Source organism: Tamandua tetradactyla, chromosome 5, assembly GCF_023851605.1.
Source record: "Tamandua tetradactyla isolate mTamTet1 chromosome 5, mTamTet1.pri, whole genome shotgun sequence".
NCBI classification, from domain to species: Eukaryota; Metazoa; Chordata; class Mammalia; order Pilosa; family Myrmecophagidae; genus Tamandua; species Tamandua tetradactyla.
The window spans coordinates 105,975,992-105,995,563 of NC_135331.1; the positions used below are offsets into that span (position 1 = coordinate 105,975,992).

Consider the following 19,572-nt stretch of genomic DNA (forward strand, 5'->3'; position numbering starts at 1 on the left):
GGGTAATGGCTTGGTCAGTTCTGTCCAATGCATTTCACTCCAGTTCTCAAAATATCTGAAACATAATAAATGCTCAAAGATTATTTAAATAAGTGAATAAATAAATGAATATGGAGTTCTGTTTAGAATGATCAGTAAAAACTCAAATCTGGAGACTGTGGGATCACCAGCAACAAACAAGTCATACATATGTGTCCAGTGGCACCAAGCCAACTAAAGTAAGACTTTTACCTTATAAAACAAACGTGGGAGGGACAGAAAAAAAAATAGTGACCTAAGGCTGCTAATGACCCTGGCAATTATCCACAGATGATCAGAAAGATACAGCACAAGCCAGGTTGGTGCCTGTGTACTATTGGCTCATATTTCTCCTTCCAGAAAAAAGGAAACATCCACATAAAGCAAATGAAGTGAAAAAAGGCTGACAATGAGTTATAAAATAAATTAGTGGCATTCTAATTGGTTTATGCTTGGACAGAGAAAGGACATTACACTGGAGCTAAATGGGGTCATTTTTAGGTGACTTAAAAAAACCAAATTCTGGATTTTTCTCTAATTCTTTCTAGAGATAATATCTATTCGTATAATCAGCATCTTTTCTAAACCTGATTCTGGAAGATACCATTTGACAAATATGAATTTACCTTTCAGGGAAAAATAAAAATAAGTACTGGCTCGATACTGCCACATATTTAGGTAGAGTATAAATGTCTCTGAGAAGATATGGAGACTATTAAGCAGATGAATGATTAGAGTAAAGAACAAGAAAGGTGAACTGTAGAAGGAAGAAGGTGGTCAAAAATAAGATGCTGAACTGGTTTAATGTGAAGGATAGAACATTGTAAGTGACATGCACACATAGCTTCAGGGATAAATTCTGCTGAGGATGAATGGTTTGAATCTTAGATTATCACAGAGCGGATATTCACTACCTCAAAGCAGTCCTAGTAGGAATATAGGGATAGAAATACTAGTTTACTGAAAGAATTAAGCTTTTTTACTTGCACCCAACTAACTTTGGATCATGTGGTTTCAATACCATGTAAACTGTAATTCATCAAGAGACAGGTTACAACGAGTGGTATTTGCCCACCAGCGGTTATTCCCAACTCAATTTATGTTCCACATCACGTTCCGCCTGCCTCCTTTACTATAGTGAGCTGTAGGTGTCTCACTGCTTTGTGTGTCTGTGGCTCTGAAGGCAAGGATATACTTCTTTTATTAAAAAAAAATGTCTCCCTTTAACATTAGAAGGTAGAGGTTAGAAGTTTGAGGATAATACATACTCTGTCTTTATATAAAGGATAAACAATTCTAGCATCGGTAGAAGGCTGCAATGAATAAACGCTGTAGAATCTTGAAAATTTAAGACGAAAGAGTCCGATTCCTTAATTTTATTTATGATGAACTGGGGAAAAGGGACTATACATAACTTGCCGTCCAAAACACACAGAATTAGTGGGAAAGTTGGGATGGAAACTCAGGTTTCCTAACCCTGTGGAAAGTTCCTTTCATTTCATGAGCTTTCAATCCTGCTATCTTCACTACTATAATAATTTTAGTTAAAAGTACAAACCAAACCAAACCAAAACAAAAACTTCCCCTTGATGGAGCAAAAATTTTATTCTTGAGAAAAAAATAAATGTATGTTAATAGTCTTTTGTTTTTACTCATTCAAAACCTAGCAGAACTGTTTTTTCTCCTGGGATATTTTAAACAATTGAAATTGCAGGAATAGTGCAGTGTATCCAGGAACTACGTTTCCCAAAGTCTGCACCTTTACTGGCCAGGGTTGCTTTCTTTATGGTTTCAAAAGTCACTGTGAGTGGACATAAGTGGGTGTTGCAGGGTCTGGACTTTTCCTTCCATGTGGCTTTGGGTGTCCTTGGTATTTAGTTATAGAATGGAACCATCCTACTGGTTTTGTAGAGTCCATGTCATACTCTTGTTTTAGTAAAAAAAAGTTTTTCTTCCTATTTGTATGAGACATATATATCTGCCTTTTTCTAATAAATGTTTCTATTACCTAATTAGCCCACCATCAGTTTTAGTAAAAGCTCTACAAGGATCTAAGATATCTAATTTATCAACCTAGAATCAGCCATGTTCCATTTGTGAATAGTACCGTATGATTCTTGTAAATCCTTTATTATTTCAAGTTATAAGACTGAGTCCAAAAAACACAAGTATCTGATTCTATCAAATCTAGAGTCACCATTGTCACTGGTGACAAAACATTTTTTGTATCATTCTTTGTAAAAAAGGAAAAAAAACCCCACTTTTTATCAAGAAGATGCATATTCCTTCAGAGATGATAATGTAAAAATCCAAGAAGACTTTCAATTTCTTGAAGCCAGGGCTCTTTTCTATTTATCATTCAGTCCTCTGCAATTAATGCACCAGGTTAACTGCTGAAATTGCTTACACTTACTAAGCATTTACAATATCCTATTAGCTTTAATTATATTCTGTTATGTTCAAAAACTATTTTATGAGGATGATACCATTATTATCTTCATTCTATAGATGAGGAAACTGAGGCTTAAGTAGTTGAATTAGCTTCCCAGGGCCACAGTGAGTTGTGTTTCTAGAGAACAAAGTTCTACACCAGAACCTACAATGTAATCCCACTCTCTGTGTGCGTGTGTGTGTGTGTGTGCATGCAAACGTGCATGCTTTCCTCAAAAATGCATCATCCTTAAAAATGTTTGTTAATGTAAAAAAACAGAACAAAAAAAAGAAGCCCCCTGATCATCCCAAAGATTTTCTGACCACATGCCTGCATAAAACCGTACATTAGTATTTTTAATCTTTGGATCTAAAACCAATTGATTTCCAGTTGAAGACTCTTTTGCTCATATCAGTTTTCCACCTAGAGGCCATTTTTACAGCTCATTCTCCAAAACTCTACCCATGTAGAATTGTATCACACCAGACAGATACCTTATGCGGTAGGGAGATATCACTGTTATCATCTCTTTTCTGATACAACCCAGTGCTGCTCACTGATTTTAATTCCCAGATTTGAACTCTTTGAGAGCACGCACACTTACATGCACACTCACACATACACACACACACACACCATTTTCTAGGCTAATTATTTATGTAAGGCTGGAAGAAAACTTACAAGAAGGAGTAATCTTGACTGAGAATGCATACTAATTAATTTCACTAGAGATTAAAAAAAAGAGGTCATGCTTTTAAGTAGCAGCAGGAAGATTTTAGTTTATCTAGAGATGGGGGAATGTAATATATTCATTGCAAAAAAATTTTAAATGAATTACTAAACACAGTTTACTGAAGAAATTCTTTGAGATTATGCTATATAAATGGTTCTCAGAATTTTCACCTCATGATATTCACTCTTCACCATCTTATCAACTTGAGGATGCCAATGAATATGAACTATCAACTTTTGTTTGAAATTAGTCTTTGCTCTCCTTAATCCTGTCTCCTATCACCCCCAACCAATAATTTTGAAGACGCTGACTAGCAAATTTCAATATCATGTAATTTCAAAACATCTGACAATATTAAATGCCCCGATGTAATTGGGGAAATAGCACGATCACCCCATAAATTCCTGAAAGGTCCCATAAAGTGAAACAGGCACCTGTCCTGAGTAAAAGTGTACATAATAACATAGACATACCATTACAAAATTAAAACATATTCTACCTGAGAATTCAAGAAATGTACCACCTTGCCCCCAAACGGTAAGAATCCGATTACCACAGGGATCGATAGTTACCCATGGCGAAGAACGGAATTCCCAGCAGGGTGGAGTTATATTTCCCATCGGTGATGAAGAAGATCCCCGCTGCCGTGACGATGGAGATGGACACGGTGAGCACCCCCAGGAGGCCCAGGAAAGGCTTGCTGCGCAAGCAGTCCTTCATGGAGCTGGACAGGGTGGCCGTGGTCAGGATCAGCACGAGGCTCACCAGGACCTTGCTCCTGGCTAGGATGCTGGTCTTATGAAAGTCTCTCCAGAGGCTAAAGGAAGCTAAAGAGTAGAGCTGGAGGTCCTGGTGTTCCTCCTGGAGCTTCCTCATAAGCTTACAGAACTCATTCTCCCACTTCTCCCCTATGAGGTCTTGGGTGGCAGAGCCATAGGTCTGGAGGTAGTAGGTGATTTGAATGGCTCTGGCTGACTTGACCCGCTGGTCCTTGCTGTTTGGCACTTCCACTACCCCGCCCAGTTGGTGGCCAATAAAACTGTTCCTTCCATCCTTGAAAAGAGAAAGATGGGAGACTTAAGTTACTAGAGGGATACACTTTGCAGAAAACTAACTCTTAACTCTAAGAAGCACAAAGGCAGAAATAGGTCCTAGCAATCACAGAACTGATGTAGGTGGAGTGGCGTGGTGGGTCTTTATATTTAACCTGTTGGAGCTACGTGGGATACCATGCAAGATGATCAGGATTAGAAAAGATGCAAAGAGTATTACAAAGCTACACAAGACTCAACACATGCATAGGAAAATGTACATAAATACTACTTTGCTCTCATTCATACTCTCAAACCCACTATTTCCTTTTGTAACAATCTAGTGTAACTCCTTAATGTAAGGATCAATTTTCTGATTTAGATTCAGCCAAAAGTAAAGCATGGCATGGGCAAACAATATTTTAAAAATTAAAATAATTATCCATTAAATAATATACTTGCTGAACTTTCTAGGGTTAGCACACACTCGGAAACACACTCAGACATATATGAGCTTTGCTGATTCTTTATATTTTGCGGGCACAATTGCATACTGAAGAACAGTAGAAATATCCTATCACTTAGAATTAATTTAATGGAGTTGAAATGTTTCCTAAATATGCTATAAGCGCCTGTTCTCTCACTATAATGTTCCCTCCGTACACCAGTCTCAGACATAGGTTGACCTTTTCCCACAGATGGCAGTGGAAAAATTCCCCGAATCAGACTAATATTTAAAGATGTGGTTACCAAAAGTCAGCTTAATTTCAGAGTTTGGCGTGAGGTAGAATAGACAAGATCATAAGAGTAGGAGATTGGTAAGAGAAGCAATTGCTGCTCTTTACAGCACATGCAAACTTATACCTTCAAGGTGAACATTGAGGTACCTGCATGAGGGGTTCAGGGCAGCAGTTCACATCCCCTGTTCCTCAACACTCAGAAAGTAATCCCTGAAGTTGTCACCACATTTTAAGCAGTTTGGGAATTTTATTTTTGCCACAACTATCATATACTTTAATAGCAATGATTGTCAGGTAGAAGACTAACCCCACCAACAGATCCTTGTAAGAGAAGAGAACACTGACAACGTGAAAATGTGCTGCAGGCACTGGGTGAAAGGTTGCAATAAAGGTAAATTCATGCCATAAAAGGACTGAACGTTTTCTGGAACATGATGAACAATTCTCTCTAGAAGGGGTAGTGTGGAGGACCGAAAGCCCAATAGTGTGATAGCAGTGAGTGGTAATTTTATGGAACTATGAGTCATTGTTGTATTGTAGTAAGCACATGTTAAAATTACTGTGGTCTTGGGAGGTGTGACGGTGGCTCAGTGGCAGAGTTCTCACCTGCCATGCCAGAGACCTGGGTTCGTATTCCCAGTGCCTGTCTATGCAAAAAAAAAAAAAATCCTGTGGCTTGTTCAGTGCTGATACCCATACCCAAGGCAGGTATTTGTATTTTTAACAAGCACCAAAACAATCTAATATTTGAAAGTATGCTGCAAACATGGTAAATTTGGGAAGTTTACAGAAAGTACAGTTGCTGTCAGCCGGATTATCAAGAATTGTGAGAAAGAAATTTCATAATCATTCTTTCATATACCTATTTTTACCTACATGTTAAATTAAAACTACTATTCTATTTAACTCAACCTGACCAGCTCTAAATGAATAATATCTTTCTAAATGAGAATTTGATTTGAGGACTTGTGTCTTGTTTTTCTTTTTCTTTTTTCTTTGCTTCCTGTCTCTTACTTTCACAGTATCTTTGTAATTTTCCCATCTCTTTTCCTTATACAACTCAAAATGAAATTCTCATCCTAAGTTCCCAAGGTTCTTTCTTGATTAAAACCCATGTGCATACTTGAAGGAGTTACAAATATAAAGGTAGGGAAGCCTAGGGAAGGAGGTGGGAATACTGTTTAGCACTGAGACAGTGCTGATACTGTTTCTACTCTTTCAGTACAGCCCAAATAGCTCTTTATTTAGGCTCCTTTATGGTTGTTTTAAGCTTCATATAATTTTTAGCTCCACTGTTTGCACTCTTGTAATTCCATCTTTGATGTTGACTTGCTCGCCTGATTGTTTGAAACAGAAAATATTTTGAAAGCTTTATTTATTCATTTAAGTATGTGTTGGTCCATCTGCCTTTACTCATGTTTATCATCAAAAAGATTTCTCAGGGATCTTTAGCAGCAGCATAAAGATTTATGCATCCCTTAGGCCTCATTTAGAGATTACAGTGGATCAAAGAGGGTCCTAAAAATGTGTCTGGCCAAAAGTCAAAGTTTTAAAGAAGACCAAATATAGACTTTTAAATACCAGGTCTTCACTGGGTTGGATAGCTGCTAGCCTTTCATTTGAAATGGTCTAATGTCCATGTTTTGTAAAACTTATTTCATAAAAGATATGTTTTCATCCCATCTTTTTCCATTCTATTTAAATCAGTGTAACAAAAGGAATGAATTTTTCTCTCCAGTTCTGCTCCACTCCATATACCAGAACAAAACAAACATGGTCTTTGGATGTCCTTGAATGGAAAGTTCCTTTAAAATGTTACATGTTGTACATGCAGTTTGAGCCATCGTCCTGGTCACTATAGTCCTGAGAAATACTCTTATATATGTTATTCTTATGGGAAAATTTTTACTATTTTGTAATGTGTGGTAGGAGAGCTGGTTAGTTTCTCAAACTAACCAGTTCATAGATGCTGCTATGTCGAAGAAATAATGAAATCATATAATAGAGTAATTATCCTCTGGGTAAAATGTCCTTGGACTCATAAGACGTCAGGTAGGATAAATAGATAAAACACTTAATTGGAATCCCATGATCTGGAATACAACTGTGAATCTTATATTAATTGGATAAGAAACCCATGTCTGGTCCCTTCTTCTTTCAAAGTGTCAGTTTTTGTCATATGCAAAAATGAGCAGATAGAAATATATGGACCTAAAGTAATTTTTCAGCTCTATTATTCTATGAGAATACCAAATACAAAGTTTTTCGGAAGAAATCTGAATGTCAGAAATGATATTATTACTAAAATGGCCACAAAGCAGCAATTTTTACATCTGGACAAGATCTTACCAATGATCTAGTAGCACTGTTTTGTTTAATAGGAGAGGAACTTGAGAGGCTCAGGGAGGGCAAACCTATTACTCAGAGTGACGAGCCCAGAGTTCCAATTTCGATCTTCCAATCCCAAGTCTTATCCTTTCAAGGATCCTGTGGGGGTGATTTTAGGAAAGTCACTTAGGCCCCTACTCTCCACTAAATGCTCTCTGTGCTTGAAACTTATTTCACCTGATCTTTTAAAAATATTTTTCTCTCCACTAAAACAGTTGCCTATCATTTAATACAAATTTTGATTCCCTTTTCACAATTACACTTCTATACACGTTCTGAAATTCCCTTGAGTGCAGACATAACCTTTTATGTCCTAATGATAATAAGGCTTAAAATAAAAATATCCCAATATGGTAACCCATGGCTGTCAGTGCTTTCTCTTTCAATTGCTTTGACCTTCCCCTGAAATAACATCACTAAGGTGAGAGAAGTTTAAATCCCTCATCCATCTCCTGGTCCACTCCTGCTTTTCCTCAGTCTATTCTTCACAGAGAAGCCCCAGAGCTAATGTGTACGATTTTACACGAGACTGCATCATTTCCCCACTAAAAACCCTCCTTTGGCTTCCATTTGTGGTAGGAGTAAAATAGGAACCACTTTCAGGCCTTCAAGTCCCTGCGTGCCCCCTCTGTCACTGGCCAAGTTCTCCCATCTTGTCTCCTACCACTTTTCTCATGAACTCTGCTCCAGCTTTCTGGTCTTTCTTCCTACTCCTTGAACACACCAAGTTAATTTCCAACTCATGACCTTTGCACATGCCATCTCCTCTGCACAGAATACTTTTCCCCCATTCTCCTTACTGCCAGGGCTACTTCCTGCTAGGGAGGTCTCAACTCCAAAGAGTCCTTTTCCAGCCACACAATGTAAACTAGAAATCTTCTTCCCCACAATCACTCCATCACATTATCATAATCCTATTTATCTTCTTCCTACTAATAATTTCTAGCTACAGTGATCTAACTTAATCATTTAATGTTTCTTCTTTCTCCCCATTAGAATTTATACTCATTGAGAGGTGGAACCTTGTCTGTCTTGCTCACTCATACTGTCCCTACGCCTAGAACAAGGTCTGGGATATAAAAAACACTCCGTAACCTTTTCTGATTAAGTGAATTCACCTTGAGGTGGGGAAATAACTAGTCATAGGTTATTTTTCAGAGGCAATTTTCCTAAGACCAGGAAAAATAAGAAACAGCTCAAAGTTCCTGAGGACAGAGGAACTCATGAAGAGAGAATATAGAAATTAGAGACTGAGTCAGAGAAAACAAATATTACCCGTTTTTTCCCCACTTGATTAAGTCTAGGGCAATATTTTCTCCAAATGTGTTTCCTCTTCTATTGTCTCTGCACACTAAGCATTTGCAGTAAAATAGTCAACTGACGGGGGCTTTAGGAATTACAGCAAAAAGGATCTGCATGAATGATGGCCTGGAGGCCAAGGACAATACAGATGCTCAAGGAACTGAAGAGAGTGATTGGGAATTGAGGGCAGAGAGGGAAGCCTGTGCCTCTGCAGTAAGAGCTCTGAAAGCCTTATTTAGGAATTGGACTTAATTTTCCTGCAATGGGAAACCATTGGTGGGTTTTAAGTGGGGGAGTGATATGATTTACTTTTTGGAGTGCTTGCTCTGATTGCACTGTGGAAAACAGCTTGGGAAATAAGGATGACTCGGAAGGAAAGAGTTCAGTTAGGAAGTTCCTGCAGTATTTCAGGCTTTTGCCACAATATGAGCAAATGTCAGATAAGGCAGTCTTATGGTTGGAAAATGGTTCCAAGGCGGATCAATAGAATTACACGTCATGATGCTATCTCACTGTTGTGAACCATATCATCACATTATCTCTCCAGCAGTGGTAATGCCTGAAAAAAAAAAATCTTTCTTGCTACTATAGCTCTTATTTAGTTTAAAGTTACCACTTTATAACCTTTAAAATTTTTCCCACCCAACACTTCTTCAGTAGAAAAGGAAATTTAACTCTCAGAGATAAGATCAAATAATAAATCCTTAAAAAGACAGGAAAGGATGAAGATATATTAATGTCATAGACAACTGTGTGTAAAGAAAAAATTACCCGATGCTTTGAAATTATAGGGGAGCAAGTGTCATATTTGCTCAATAGATATGCTAGGTTGACATTCAGATTGCTAGATAATTTGGCAGGCCAGCTCCTGTGCAAAATGATTATAATTCAGATTTCATTGATTTTCAATGAGGTAGACACTGCAAGGATATTAGAAACCTTCTTTTGTTTTTTTTGGATGCTGTATGCAGGGGGTCACATTTCATTCTTTTTCCATGTGAGTATTCTGTTATGCAGCACACATTTGCTGAATTTTTTTTTTTGTTTGTTTGTTTTCTCCTTTGTTCCTTTTGCTTGTTTATTTGTTTTGGGGGAGTGCATGGGCTGGGTATCGAATCTGGTTCTGCCACGTAGCCGGCGAGAATTCTACCACTGAACTACCCTTGCACCCCCCCGATATTAGAAACTGCTGAATGGTCAGTTTTCTTTTATTGCTGAAAAGAAAACCTTCTTTTGTATTGTAGATGGTGACATTTCAAAAGGAATAATGAAAGCTTTTTAGTAGCTCTTTTCTCAACAAGCTGATTCCTTATATTTATTTCCTAATTTATCTTTCTTTGTTTATTCCCAGTAGCAGTGTATACTATAAAGCAGGGTTAAATGAAATCCTCAGTTGCCCTGATTTTACTCTCCAAAGCTTTAAGTTTGGAAGAAACAAGCAAGTATTGGAAAAATAACATATAAGGTGTTACATTTTAGGGACTGTGTAGTCAAACATTCCACTACAATAACTATATAAAGAATCAAAAGCCATTTTTAAAAGTCATTTTGAAACATTAAAATCTCCTAAAGAATACATTTCTTATATCATATTATTAAGCTTGGAGAAGTGCAGTGGTGTATTTCAATTTTTTGTTCAAAGAGAAAGGTTTAAAAACAAGATTTTTGTGCTGAAATGAAATAAAAATTTTAGCTCACCAGAACATAAGAAAAACTTGCGAGAGCACTCCAGCATTTCAATTAACTGAGACTTGGTTGTAAATTTTAAAACATGTGACAGACTTATCTGAGACTTAAGACATTTATTTGCATTTTCCTAGGTAACCTTCCCAGTTGCCCTCCAAAGAAGTGCTATTTTAGCAGAGAGTTCTGTCACTGACGAGGACACAGGAGTCGAGCAAGAGAAAGTAATGCAAGGATATGCAGTTACTAAGTGGCACAGCCAAGAACTTTGTTCCTGTATCTGACTCAAAAGTCCATGTTCTTAACACTACTGTACATATATTTGAATAATGTATGAATATATTTGAATGAGAGAAGGTACGACATAGCAGGAAAATGTAGAGACTCAAGAGTATAAGTGTTTCTTTCACGTTGGCCCAACCTTAGCACTGACAAGCTGTGTGACTTTACAAGTATCTTAACCATTCTGTGCTTCAGCTTTATTACAGGTTAAAATAAGGATCATAAGGCATTATGAAGATCAAATGAATAATACATACAAAGCACTTAGTGCTCAAAAATTGTTAGATATCGTTCTTACTAACGTATGCCATACAGTTAACATTTCAGCGGTACTGTTTATTCTGTTTATACTGTTTATGGCTATACTTAGCTATCTAAGATTATTCCAGATTCCCCAGCAAATGTCTGAAATGTGGTGGAAAGAGTACAGGACACAAGGACAGGACATATGGATTCGAGTTCTAGTTCTGCTACCATACATAGTAACAGGACAGGTTGCTTGACTTCTCTGGATGTCAATTCTCTCATCTCCAAAATAAAAGATTTAGGTCATAACATCTCTAAAGATCCTATTAGCTTTATATCAATGACTCATCAGTAGTCAATTCATTAGACATTAAAAAGTAGGCTATAGAAAGTTTCTTTGAGTAAAATAAAAGAGAGTAACTCCAAACAGGACAGGAGAAACACAAGATGACCCATGTTTATTTTACAGAAACAAAAAACTTTTTATCTTCTTCTAAATCTGGACCGACTTGCCTTTTCTCCTCTTTCTATGAGTAATTTCCAGACTGAATTCTTTCCAAATGGAGAAAGATCAAGAATTTGCCTCCATCTTACCTAGATGTAAGCCATCTCTCAGTAGCCCAAAAGAATTAATTTATTTCTTAGGAGTAAAATGTATTCCTTCTCTAAATCTCTATTCATCAGTATTCTCTCTAGTCTATAGGCTTTGCTCACCCATAATAGTATAAATACATTTAATTTCTCCTTTATTTACATAAAGCCTTCTATATAAATTTATAAACAACATGGAAAAGTAGAGTAACAATGGCATTAAATTTGGGGCATATAATAATGACCTTTTTATTTCTCTGCAACTCATATTAGTGATCTGATCCCAAGAATTTTCATTAAAAGCAATATCAATATTTTGAAGTGAGTCTTTCACAAAGGAATCAAAGCGACTATTCAAGGGCAAGTATTCCAAATGGCACAACACGTAGCTCTGATATTGACCTAAAGAAAGGGAGCTGGCTGTCAACTTATGTGGGAGGCTTTGAGGAACGCACACTTAGACCCTATCTATTGACTGTCTCCACCCTCCATTTAAAGGATTGCAAGTCCCACCATTACAGCCTTACTTTGGGCTAAGAAACTATCTTTGAAAGTTTCTAATTTACATCTACATGCTGTACAAAGAGAATGACACCTGGGCCATTAGCACCTCTGAGTGGAAAAGTAGATATGGCTGACCAACTATAGAGGCAAACCTCAGAGTAGACTCAAAATATTTTTGGTCATGGGCCCTGTAGAATGAGAAAGTTAGGAAAGATCAGAAGCTTAGGCATGACAGGTTTCTAGTGTGGTGAATTCCTGGAGTATCTAGACTTTGACAAAAATGGAAACAGGGAAGTAGGAAATAAATATTTCATTCAAGAAATATTTAACCAGCACGTGCCATGTGTCAGCCAGCTAGTGGGGACAGAGCAGTGAACAAGCTATAGTTCTTGTCTTCAAGGAGCCAAAGATCCCCTGGAACAGGAGGAAGATAAGTAAACATTTTAAAAATATACATAACAAATACTATGATATAGGTGAACACAAGGAATCCCTGAGAACCAGTCTGGTGGGGCTAAAAAAAGGCTTTTCAAAGAAGGTGACATCTTAGCTGAGCCCCGAAGCATGAAAAGTAATTATCCAAGTGAGTTATATAAATGGGGATTAGGTTGGTAGAGATGGAGAGGAATGGTTTTAAAGGCCAACAGAATAGCATACGCAAAAGCCTAGAGAGGCAAGTAGGCATGTTGTGTTCCTGAGACTGTGAGAATGACTAGAATATACAACATAGAGGGTGACAGGCTGGTGAGGTCAAGATCAGGATTGGGTAGTAAACATGGAAAGGTAGGAGAGGGCAACAGCATGAAATATTGCCTTGGTAAGAAATTTGTTCTGAGTGCAATGAAGAATTATGAGGGTGATAAGATTTGTGTATACAAAAACTCTCTTGACTGCATTGTGAAAAATGAATGTTACATGTGCTCTGTTTTTACAGATGGGTACAAAGGGGGCGTGGGATAAATTTTTTGCCTTCCTCACAGCTTTCTTTAAGGCAAGACCTAGCTAACCAATTGTATGTGAATTAGGAAAAGATTTCTCATATCTTATGTAATGCACAGTGCTCTGAAAATAATTTTTCCCCATACCAGGGCCTCTTTCCAAAGAACCACCTCTTCTGGAGCACTAGAGGATTCTTGAAAACATGTTTGGTTCTTTAAAATTGATCTACTCCTTCTAAATACTCTTATAAATCCCACAAATGAAAACAAACAGTATCTGTATTGGCTGCCTGGAAAGGTAGATTGCTAATTTATGTGTAGAAAACAAGAAAAGGACAAATAAAAGGAAGATAAAGTCTCTTACACAGAAGAATTTATAGTTTAGTAACACAAACAAAATTCATACATAAGATCATAAGATGGCAAGAGAATAAAGCACTACAGAGAATTATAATAAACATTGCTGAAGAGTCACAATAAGTGCTGGGATTTGCAAAATTATATTTATACAGCATGATCTCAACCATGTAAAAATAAATATTCACATTAATATTTTCAAAGAAAACATCAATATTTTAATATTGGCTCATATTTGGCATAGGATTATAGGTAATTTCTGCTTTCTTAGTTAGTTTGGTTCTATTATATTACCTCTTAAACTCCTATTGACTCATTTACAAAAATAATAAAAATAATTGTGCTAACGGAACTGAAATAAATGGAGAATTGAATGGGAGGGATGAATTAAGTACCACACAGAAAACTTCACTAGTGGGAAAGGAGGGAGAACCAAGATTCATGATGCCCTTATACCCAGGCTAAGATTCAAAGCAATCTGCCTTGAACTTCTAAGTCAGCTTATGTTAGGGAGATTCATTCTTCCTCATGAAGGACTGTGCTTCAGCCTACTGAGTGGGGTTTAGCCTACTGAGACACAATGAATGATGGCATCCCACTTAAAGTTACAGAGGAGTAGCAGAAAATCCCTGCCTGCTAAGCGTGGGGGTGACACTGACCTGACCTTGTTGACTATATGATGCTTTCTATTCAAAGAGAGGCAGAGACCATGGGTGCCTTGCCTTCCTCACAGCTTTCTTTGTATTGAACTTGAGTTATGGAGTGGCCTTCATGAGGTTGTTTTTAATCATTGCTTATGTATCTTTCCCTCCCACGTCTTCATTTTCTTTAATAACAAAGGCCAAATCATTTGGCCAATCAAATGACAATGACCTTTTTTAGTAATTGCTATACATAAAGCATCATACTATATAAAAGCTAACTAATTTCTTTGTTGGATTAACCAGGTAGTTGTAATCATAGAGGTTGAGGTTATGAGAATGATTAAAACTTCCAGGAAATACACCATTATTTTATATACTTAGGAGATAGTGTTGCCATTTATGAACACCATTTTTCTAATTTCTATTTTGCTTTGCTTTCTAAAGTTGTTTCAAATGTTTATTCAAAGGGGCCGCCTCTGGTGATATTGCCTTTTATCTTCCTTATCTGTATATCTGTTTCACAGCTACAATTCTATTTCTAAATTCATTGAAGAAAGGGGATGAAGGTGGGACCTCTTTTTGAGTTGAAGAAAGCTAATTTAGGGTCCTATCTCAAGGAGATGTAGAGAAATAAACATTTTGTTTGTTTATTGTGAACTCAACAGTCTAGCCTTCATTTGCAACTGCAGCGGAGGTTAGCTGTGTCTTAATCCTTTGGTAAAACAAAAATGACACCATTGTATCTTTATTGAAGATGATTCAGATTTTAATATCTCAGTATCTTATTTGAACATCTTCCTTTCCCCCTCCTTCCTCCCTCATCTCTCTCTCTCTCTCTCTCTGACCCTTTTTTTCTCTTTTCCCTCTCTTCCCCCTCCCATCTCTGTCCTTCCTCTGTTTGAAAGACAACTACCTCAAACCACAGTGATAATTATTGATCTATGTCAGTAAATGCTAGATAAAGAATACAACACTTACTTAAGTCCATTTTATCTTCACTAAAATACTTTTTCCTTTTAATCCCTAAAGGGACAGGCATGCTTTGAAACTATTCAGGGTGATATTCATTCTAATGAGAATCAGGGAATTGTTCTTTCCTACTACAAAGATATTCAGTCTCAAAGATATTAAAATAATTGAAAACCTTTTGATAAAGCCAAGAAAGTAAGTACTCTCCTATCTTGCTGCTACATATAGGAGTTAAATGTTACTTTTCTCAACATAGGAGATGATAGTGCAGTGTCCAGGCTGATGTGGTATATTTTAATAAAGTGTACTGGTTAATCCTTATATTAAACTGTATAATACTAATTGTCTAGCAAAGGAGTATCTGGATGCCTTTGGGAAGCAAAGTCTAAAAAATGAATAAAACTTCTAAGATACCTGAATGAAAACTTAACTCACAAGTAAAGTGCATTTTTTTTGCTTGATAATTTAACTTATTGCCAAAGATTACCCTAATATTGTTAATGATTTGGAAAATGATCTTCTGTTTTTATTTCTTGAGAGGAAAAATTTTCCTTTTTTGTTGCCTTTATTTGAGGCTAATATCGAAGTTAGTTGTCATTCCACTTACAAACACTCGTTTAATATTTGAGTGAAATGACCTACCCAAGATAAGTTATAATCAAGGATATAATTGAGAAGCATGTTAAATAGCATATAATGACTATAGACTTCAGCTTCACTGAAGTGGAGATTTCATGTAAATGAGATCAATTCACGGACCACTTATTTACCTGTATTTTTCTTTTGTTTGTTTCATGCCTTTGTGAGATTTTTCAATTAATATTAATGAATTAATATTTTTGTTTGATCACATATACCCATATTTGGTTTGAAAAATATGATATCTTTAATAAATCAGGTAGTAGGAAGTCAAAATGAGTAAGAGCATATATGACTGGATATTCTAAAAGGCTTGGGCAATTGATTTGCTTAGATTTTTATGTAATAGGGAAAAAAATTAAGGGAGACAGTCTCATTATTATGAAAACAATCATTGCTGTGAACTTACTATTCAAAATTAGGCCAATTTTAAACAGGCCAACCCATATTCCAGCCATCAGGAATTTAATTGCCTCCACTACATCACCATAAACATGATTGCTGTTTCTTTCAGCCACATAAATATCCCTCTTAGCTGTGTCAGTTCTGATATCGCAGAGCCCTATTTCATGGGGCGTGGAGACAAGGCTTCTAATCAAAAGTGTGCTCCTGTTAGGCTGGTTTAAACTTCTTTCTGAATTTTCTAAAATAGTTGTTTGGTTTCAGCAGCTCAATTTCTCATAATTTGACAATCAATATATATTTTTTCTTCAATAAAATATCACTTTCCTTTTCAAAGGATAAAAGTTCAGCATAGGGGACGTGCGAGGGCAGTTCAGTGGTAGAATGCTCGCCTGCCATGCTGGAAACCTGAGTTCGATTCCCAATCTATGTACTTCCCATAAAACAAGCAAACAAGCAAAACAAACAAAAAATAAACAACAAAAAAATTTCAACAAATGGTGCTGCAATAATAGGATACTCACGTGGAAAAATAATGAAATGTGACCCCGATATACTGCATACAAAAAAAAAATTCAGCATAGGGTATTCTCCTAACCCTGTTCTTACTAAGTGTGAAGAAATGGGCTGAGCGCTCTTCCCCATTCTTATAAGAGCCCCAGTGCAGAAACTGGAGGTCATGTGACCTGGTTGCCATGGCAATGATGGGAAAGTCACTTAGGCATCATAGGCAACATGGCTGGCAGTAGCAGTTTGGCTTTAAACTCTAGAGAACTCAGGTTTGAATGCTGGTTTGGTCACTTATTACCTGTGTGTCTGTAGGAAGGTTACTCAATTCCCTCTCTCTTTTTTCAGCTATAAGGTTTATTGTGAGAACTGAGTGAGGTGAAGAATTGAAGAAGCCTGACACCTTGCATGCTATCTTGTAAGGGCTCTATCAGCAGTCATTACCTAATTAAAAATGTTGGTTGAATGCCTAAAGGATCTTAAAATGAAATAAAATCAGACCATGGGCCTTGCCACCAAAAACATTACATCAATCCAGCTCACACTACAAATACACTTTCTGTGGCTTTCTAAGTAGAGTAGATTTAGCTCAAAGGAGAAATAGAAGAACTTAACTAAGTTTGTTCAGTGTTGAATGTCTACTGTCTACGGATTAAAGCTTGCTTCCAACTTACCACAAGTTTGGTGAGGGACTCTATCAAGTATATTTAGAGGTTATTTAAAGGACCTGGTTCTAATTTTCCTTTAATATGTCTCCAAAAGTCCATATAGACATAAACATTCTCTAATCAGGAAAACAGTTCATTGTCAGAGGAATCTTCGAGGGGCAACTGAACACATAGAGTTCATCCTCCTTCGTAATAGGCATCACAGGATCCCTTGGGACATAAAGCTATCCCTGCATGTTAGCATGACCATCGGCTTTTATCCCAGGTTGCAAGCACATGCAGCTTCTGGATGTGATAAATTTCACGGTGGAAGAAGTACATGCAACTGTGGCATTCTCTGCAGGCATGACTGTGATGGAAGCGAGGACCAAACCTCCTGATTCTACAATCTAGAGGTCTTTCACTGACAGGTTCTTCTGCAGCATCATGAAGGAGCCCCTCTGAGCTTCCTTATTTTATCACCTATCTTTAAATTTCATCTATAAAATGACAGTATGCAAAAGCCAGAAGAAGTGATTCAACATTCACATGGTTTCATTTTGGTTGTTGCCACATTATTTAAACACCCTACTGGATTATCTAGAGGAATGTAATTGCAACAAAATAATTTGCAGCATATGTTTTTTTCCCATACATTTGTTTCCTATCTACTATTTAATGCTTGTTACAATTATTAAAGGTTTCCTCCATGAATCTGTGGCATGTCAGAGGCATCACTGATATTCACTAAGAATGCTAAGAACTCTGTATCTAGAACAGGGTTAATATAAATTCAGAGAGAGAGATGCAAATATAAAAGGGGTACACATAGACACTGCTCTCAATACAATCACAAGAGAACTACTTTTTACACCATCTGCTATAAATAAAGCTATTTTACAGGCACAGAAATATAAAAGCGTTGGTCTATTGCTGCTAGTCTCTTGTTCTAAAGAACATTCTCTGCCACTCTCCCTTACTACAAGGTAGATTAATTCTCTATGATTTTGCAAGTAGTCAGAGAAATTGAGGTGACTAAGTCATGCCTGATGAATAAGGTGAGAGGCTCTTTTCTTCTGTGAGGTTATGTAAAGAAAACAATCTAAAGTCCTTAATTTACATGCCGGTCCTTTTCGGAAGCACAATTAGCTTGGTAAGTGGGTATCTGCTTTGACTGAAAGATCAGGTCTATTTGAAGCCACTGTGATCAGTTATACAAGCAGGTATTTAGGGGAGGCTTTCCAAATGCTTACTGCTATGTCAATGTACTGTTAAAAAATGCCAGTAATAATATGATACCAAAACCAATTCTCCCTCAGAACTGGGTCTGGCAACGACCTGGGGCTCCCTGGACCTGTTTACAAGGAAGTGCTGAGTGAGATTCTGAAGGAATGAAATGGAACTCAGAACTGGGCTACCCAAGGTGGTATAACAAAGAATTCTTCCTGTATGGAAGGGCAGTGAAGACACCTCTCCCTCCAATAATAGTTTGAGCAATGTTGTTGCTATTTCTCAGCTGGAATGGAATATAAGGATAAACCTGAAGGAGAGATCAGAGAGTCTTGTGTACTTTCCTAAGGACATTGGAATAGTTGCCACTGAATATCAGTGAAACTGGATGTGACCTGATAAGAAATATAGAGAATGGACTCGTGTGTGTGTGTGTGTGTGTGTGTGTGTGTGTGTGTTTAGAAGTCATATTGAGGCTTTACAGTAGTATTGGTGGGGAGAAGTGTGAATAGATTTCAGTAAGCAAATAGTTATCATCTAGATGAGAGACAATGAATCCCTAAATTAAGCAAGCAAAAATAGAGAGAAAAGTTAATAAAGAGATATTTAAGATGTAGAATAGACAAAACTTGGTGATTAACTGAATGTGAGAAATTATGGAAAGAAGATTTTGCTTAGAAGCCTGGTAGACAGTAATGGCACTCACTAAACTGAACATTACACTTGCGTGGGATTAGGGGAATGGCAACTGGACTCTGTATATTGAGTTTTAAGGTATCTGAAAAACATCAAGTTGGAGATAACTGCAGTTGAGTAAAATGATGGGAAGTTTGCTTACAAGTAAGGCCAGAAATAAACACTTAAGGGTTATCACTTTGCAGACAGGGGCTAATGCTACACTTACCCAAAGTGAAGGATGTGAGAAAAATAGAAGCTGTGGGAAGAATCCATAGGAATTAGGAAAATAAGGTCAGCTAAATTCATAAAGAGGGAAAACAATGCACAGAAATAGCCACACTTCTTATAGAGTTTAAACTGATTATATATATATATCTCCAATAAAGTAGGAATTCTAATGGATGCCAACCCATTTGTGAAATTTGTTTAACTATCTCAGAAAAAGTTTTTCTAGAACATGGGCTTAAAATGCACACAAATTTTCCAATTCATTGAAATGAAAATGGTTCAGGTCCCAAGAATAGTCTTCAGCTGAAATACTTTTTCTGTACTTTAGTAGGGAATTCCCTCCAGTCAAGTTGAAGTTGTAGACTATTCAACCTTTTGAGTTGA

At 36.9% G+C, this 19,572-nt stretch overlaps 1 protein-coding gene across 1 annotated transcript in view; it reads right to left on the reverse strand.

Annotated features, from left to right (window-relative positions):
- Nucleotides 1–19,572, reverse strand: part of PTCHD4 (patched domain containing 4) — a 181,750-nt gene that overhangs the window by 129,001 nt on the left and 33,177 nt on the right. Inside the window, exon 2 of the mRNA XM_077159225.1 lies at nucleotides 3,755–4,235. Within this exon, the coding sequence (XP_077015340.1) occupies nucleotides 3,755–4,235 (481 nt within the window). The remainder of the gene's footprint in view (nucleotides 1–3,754; nucleotides 4,236–19,572) is intronic.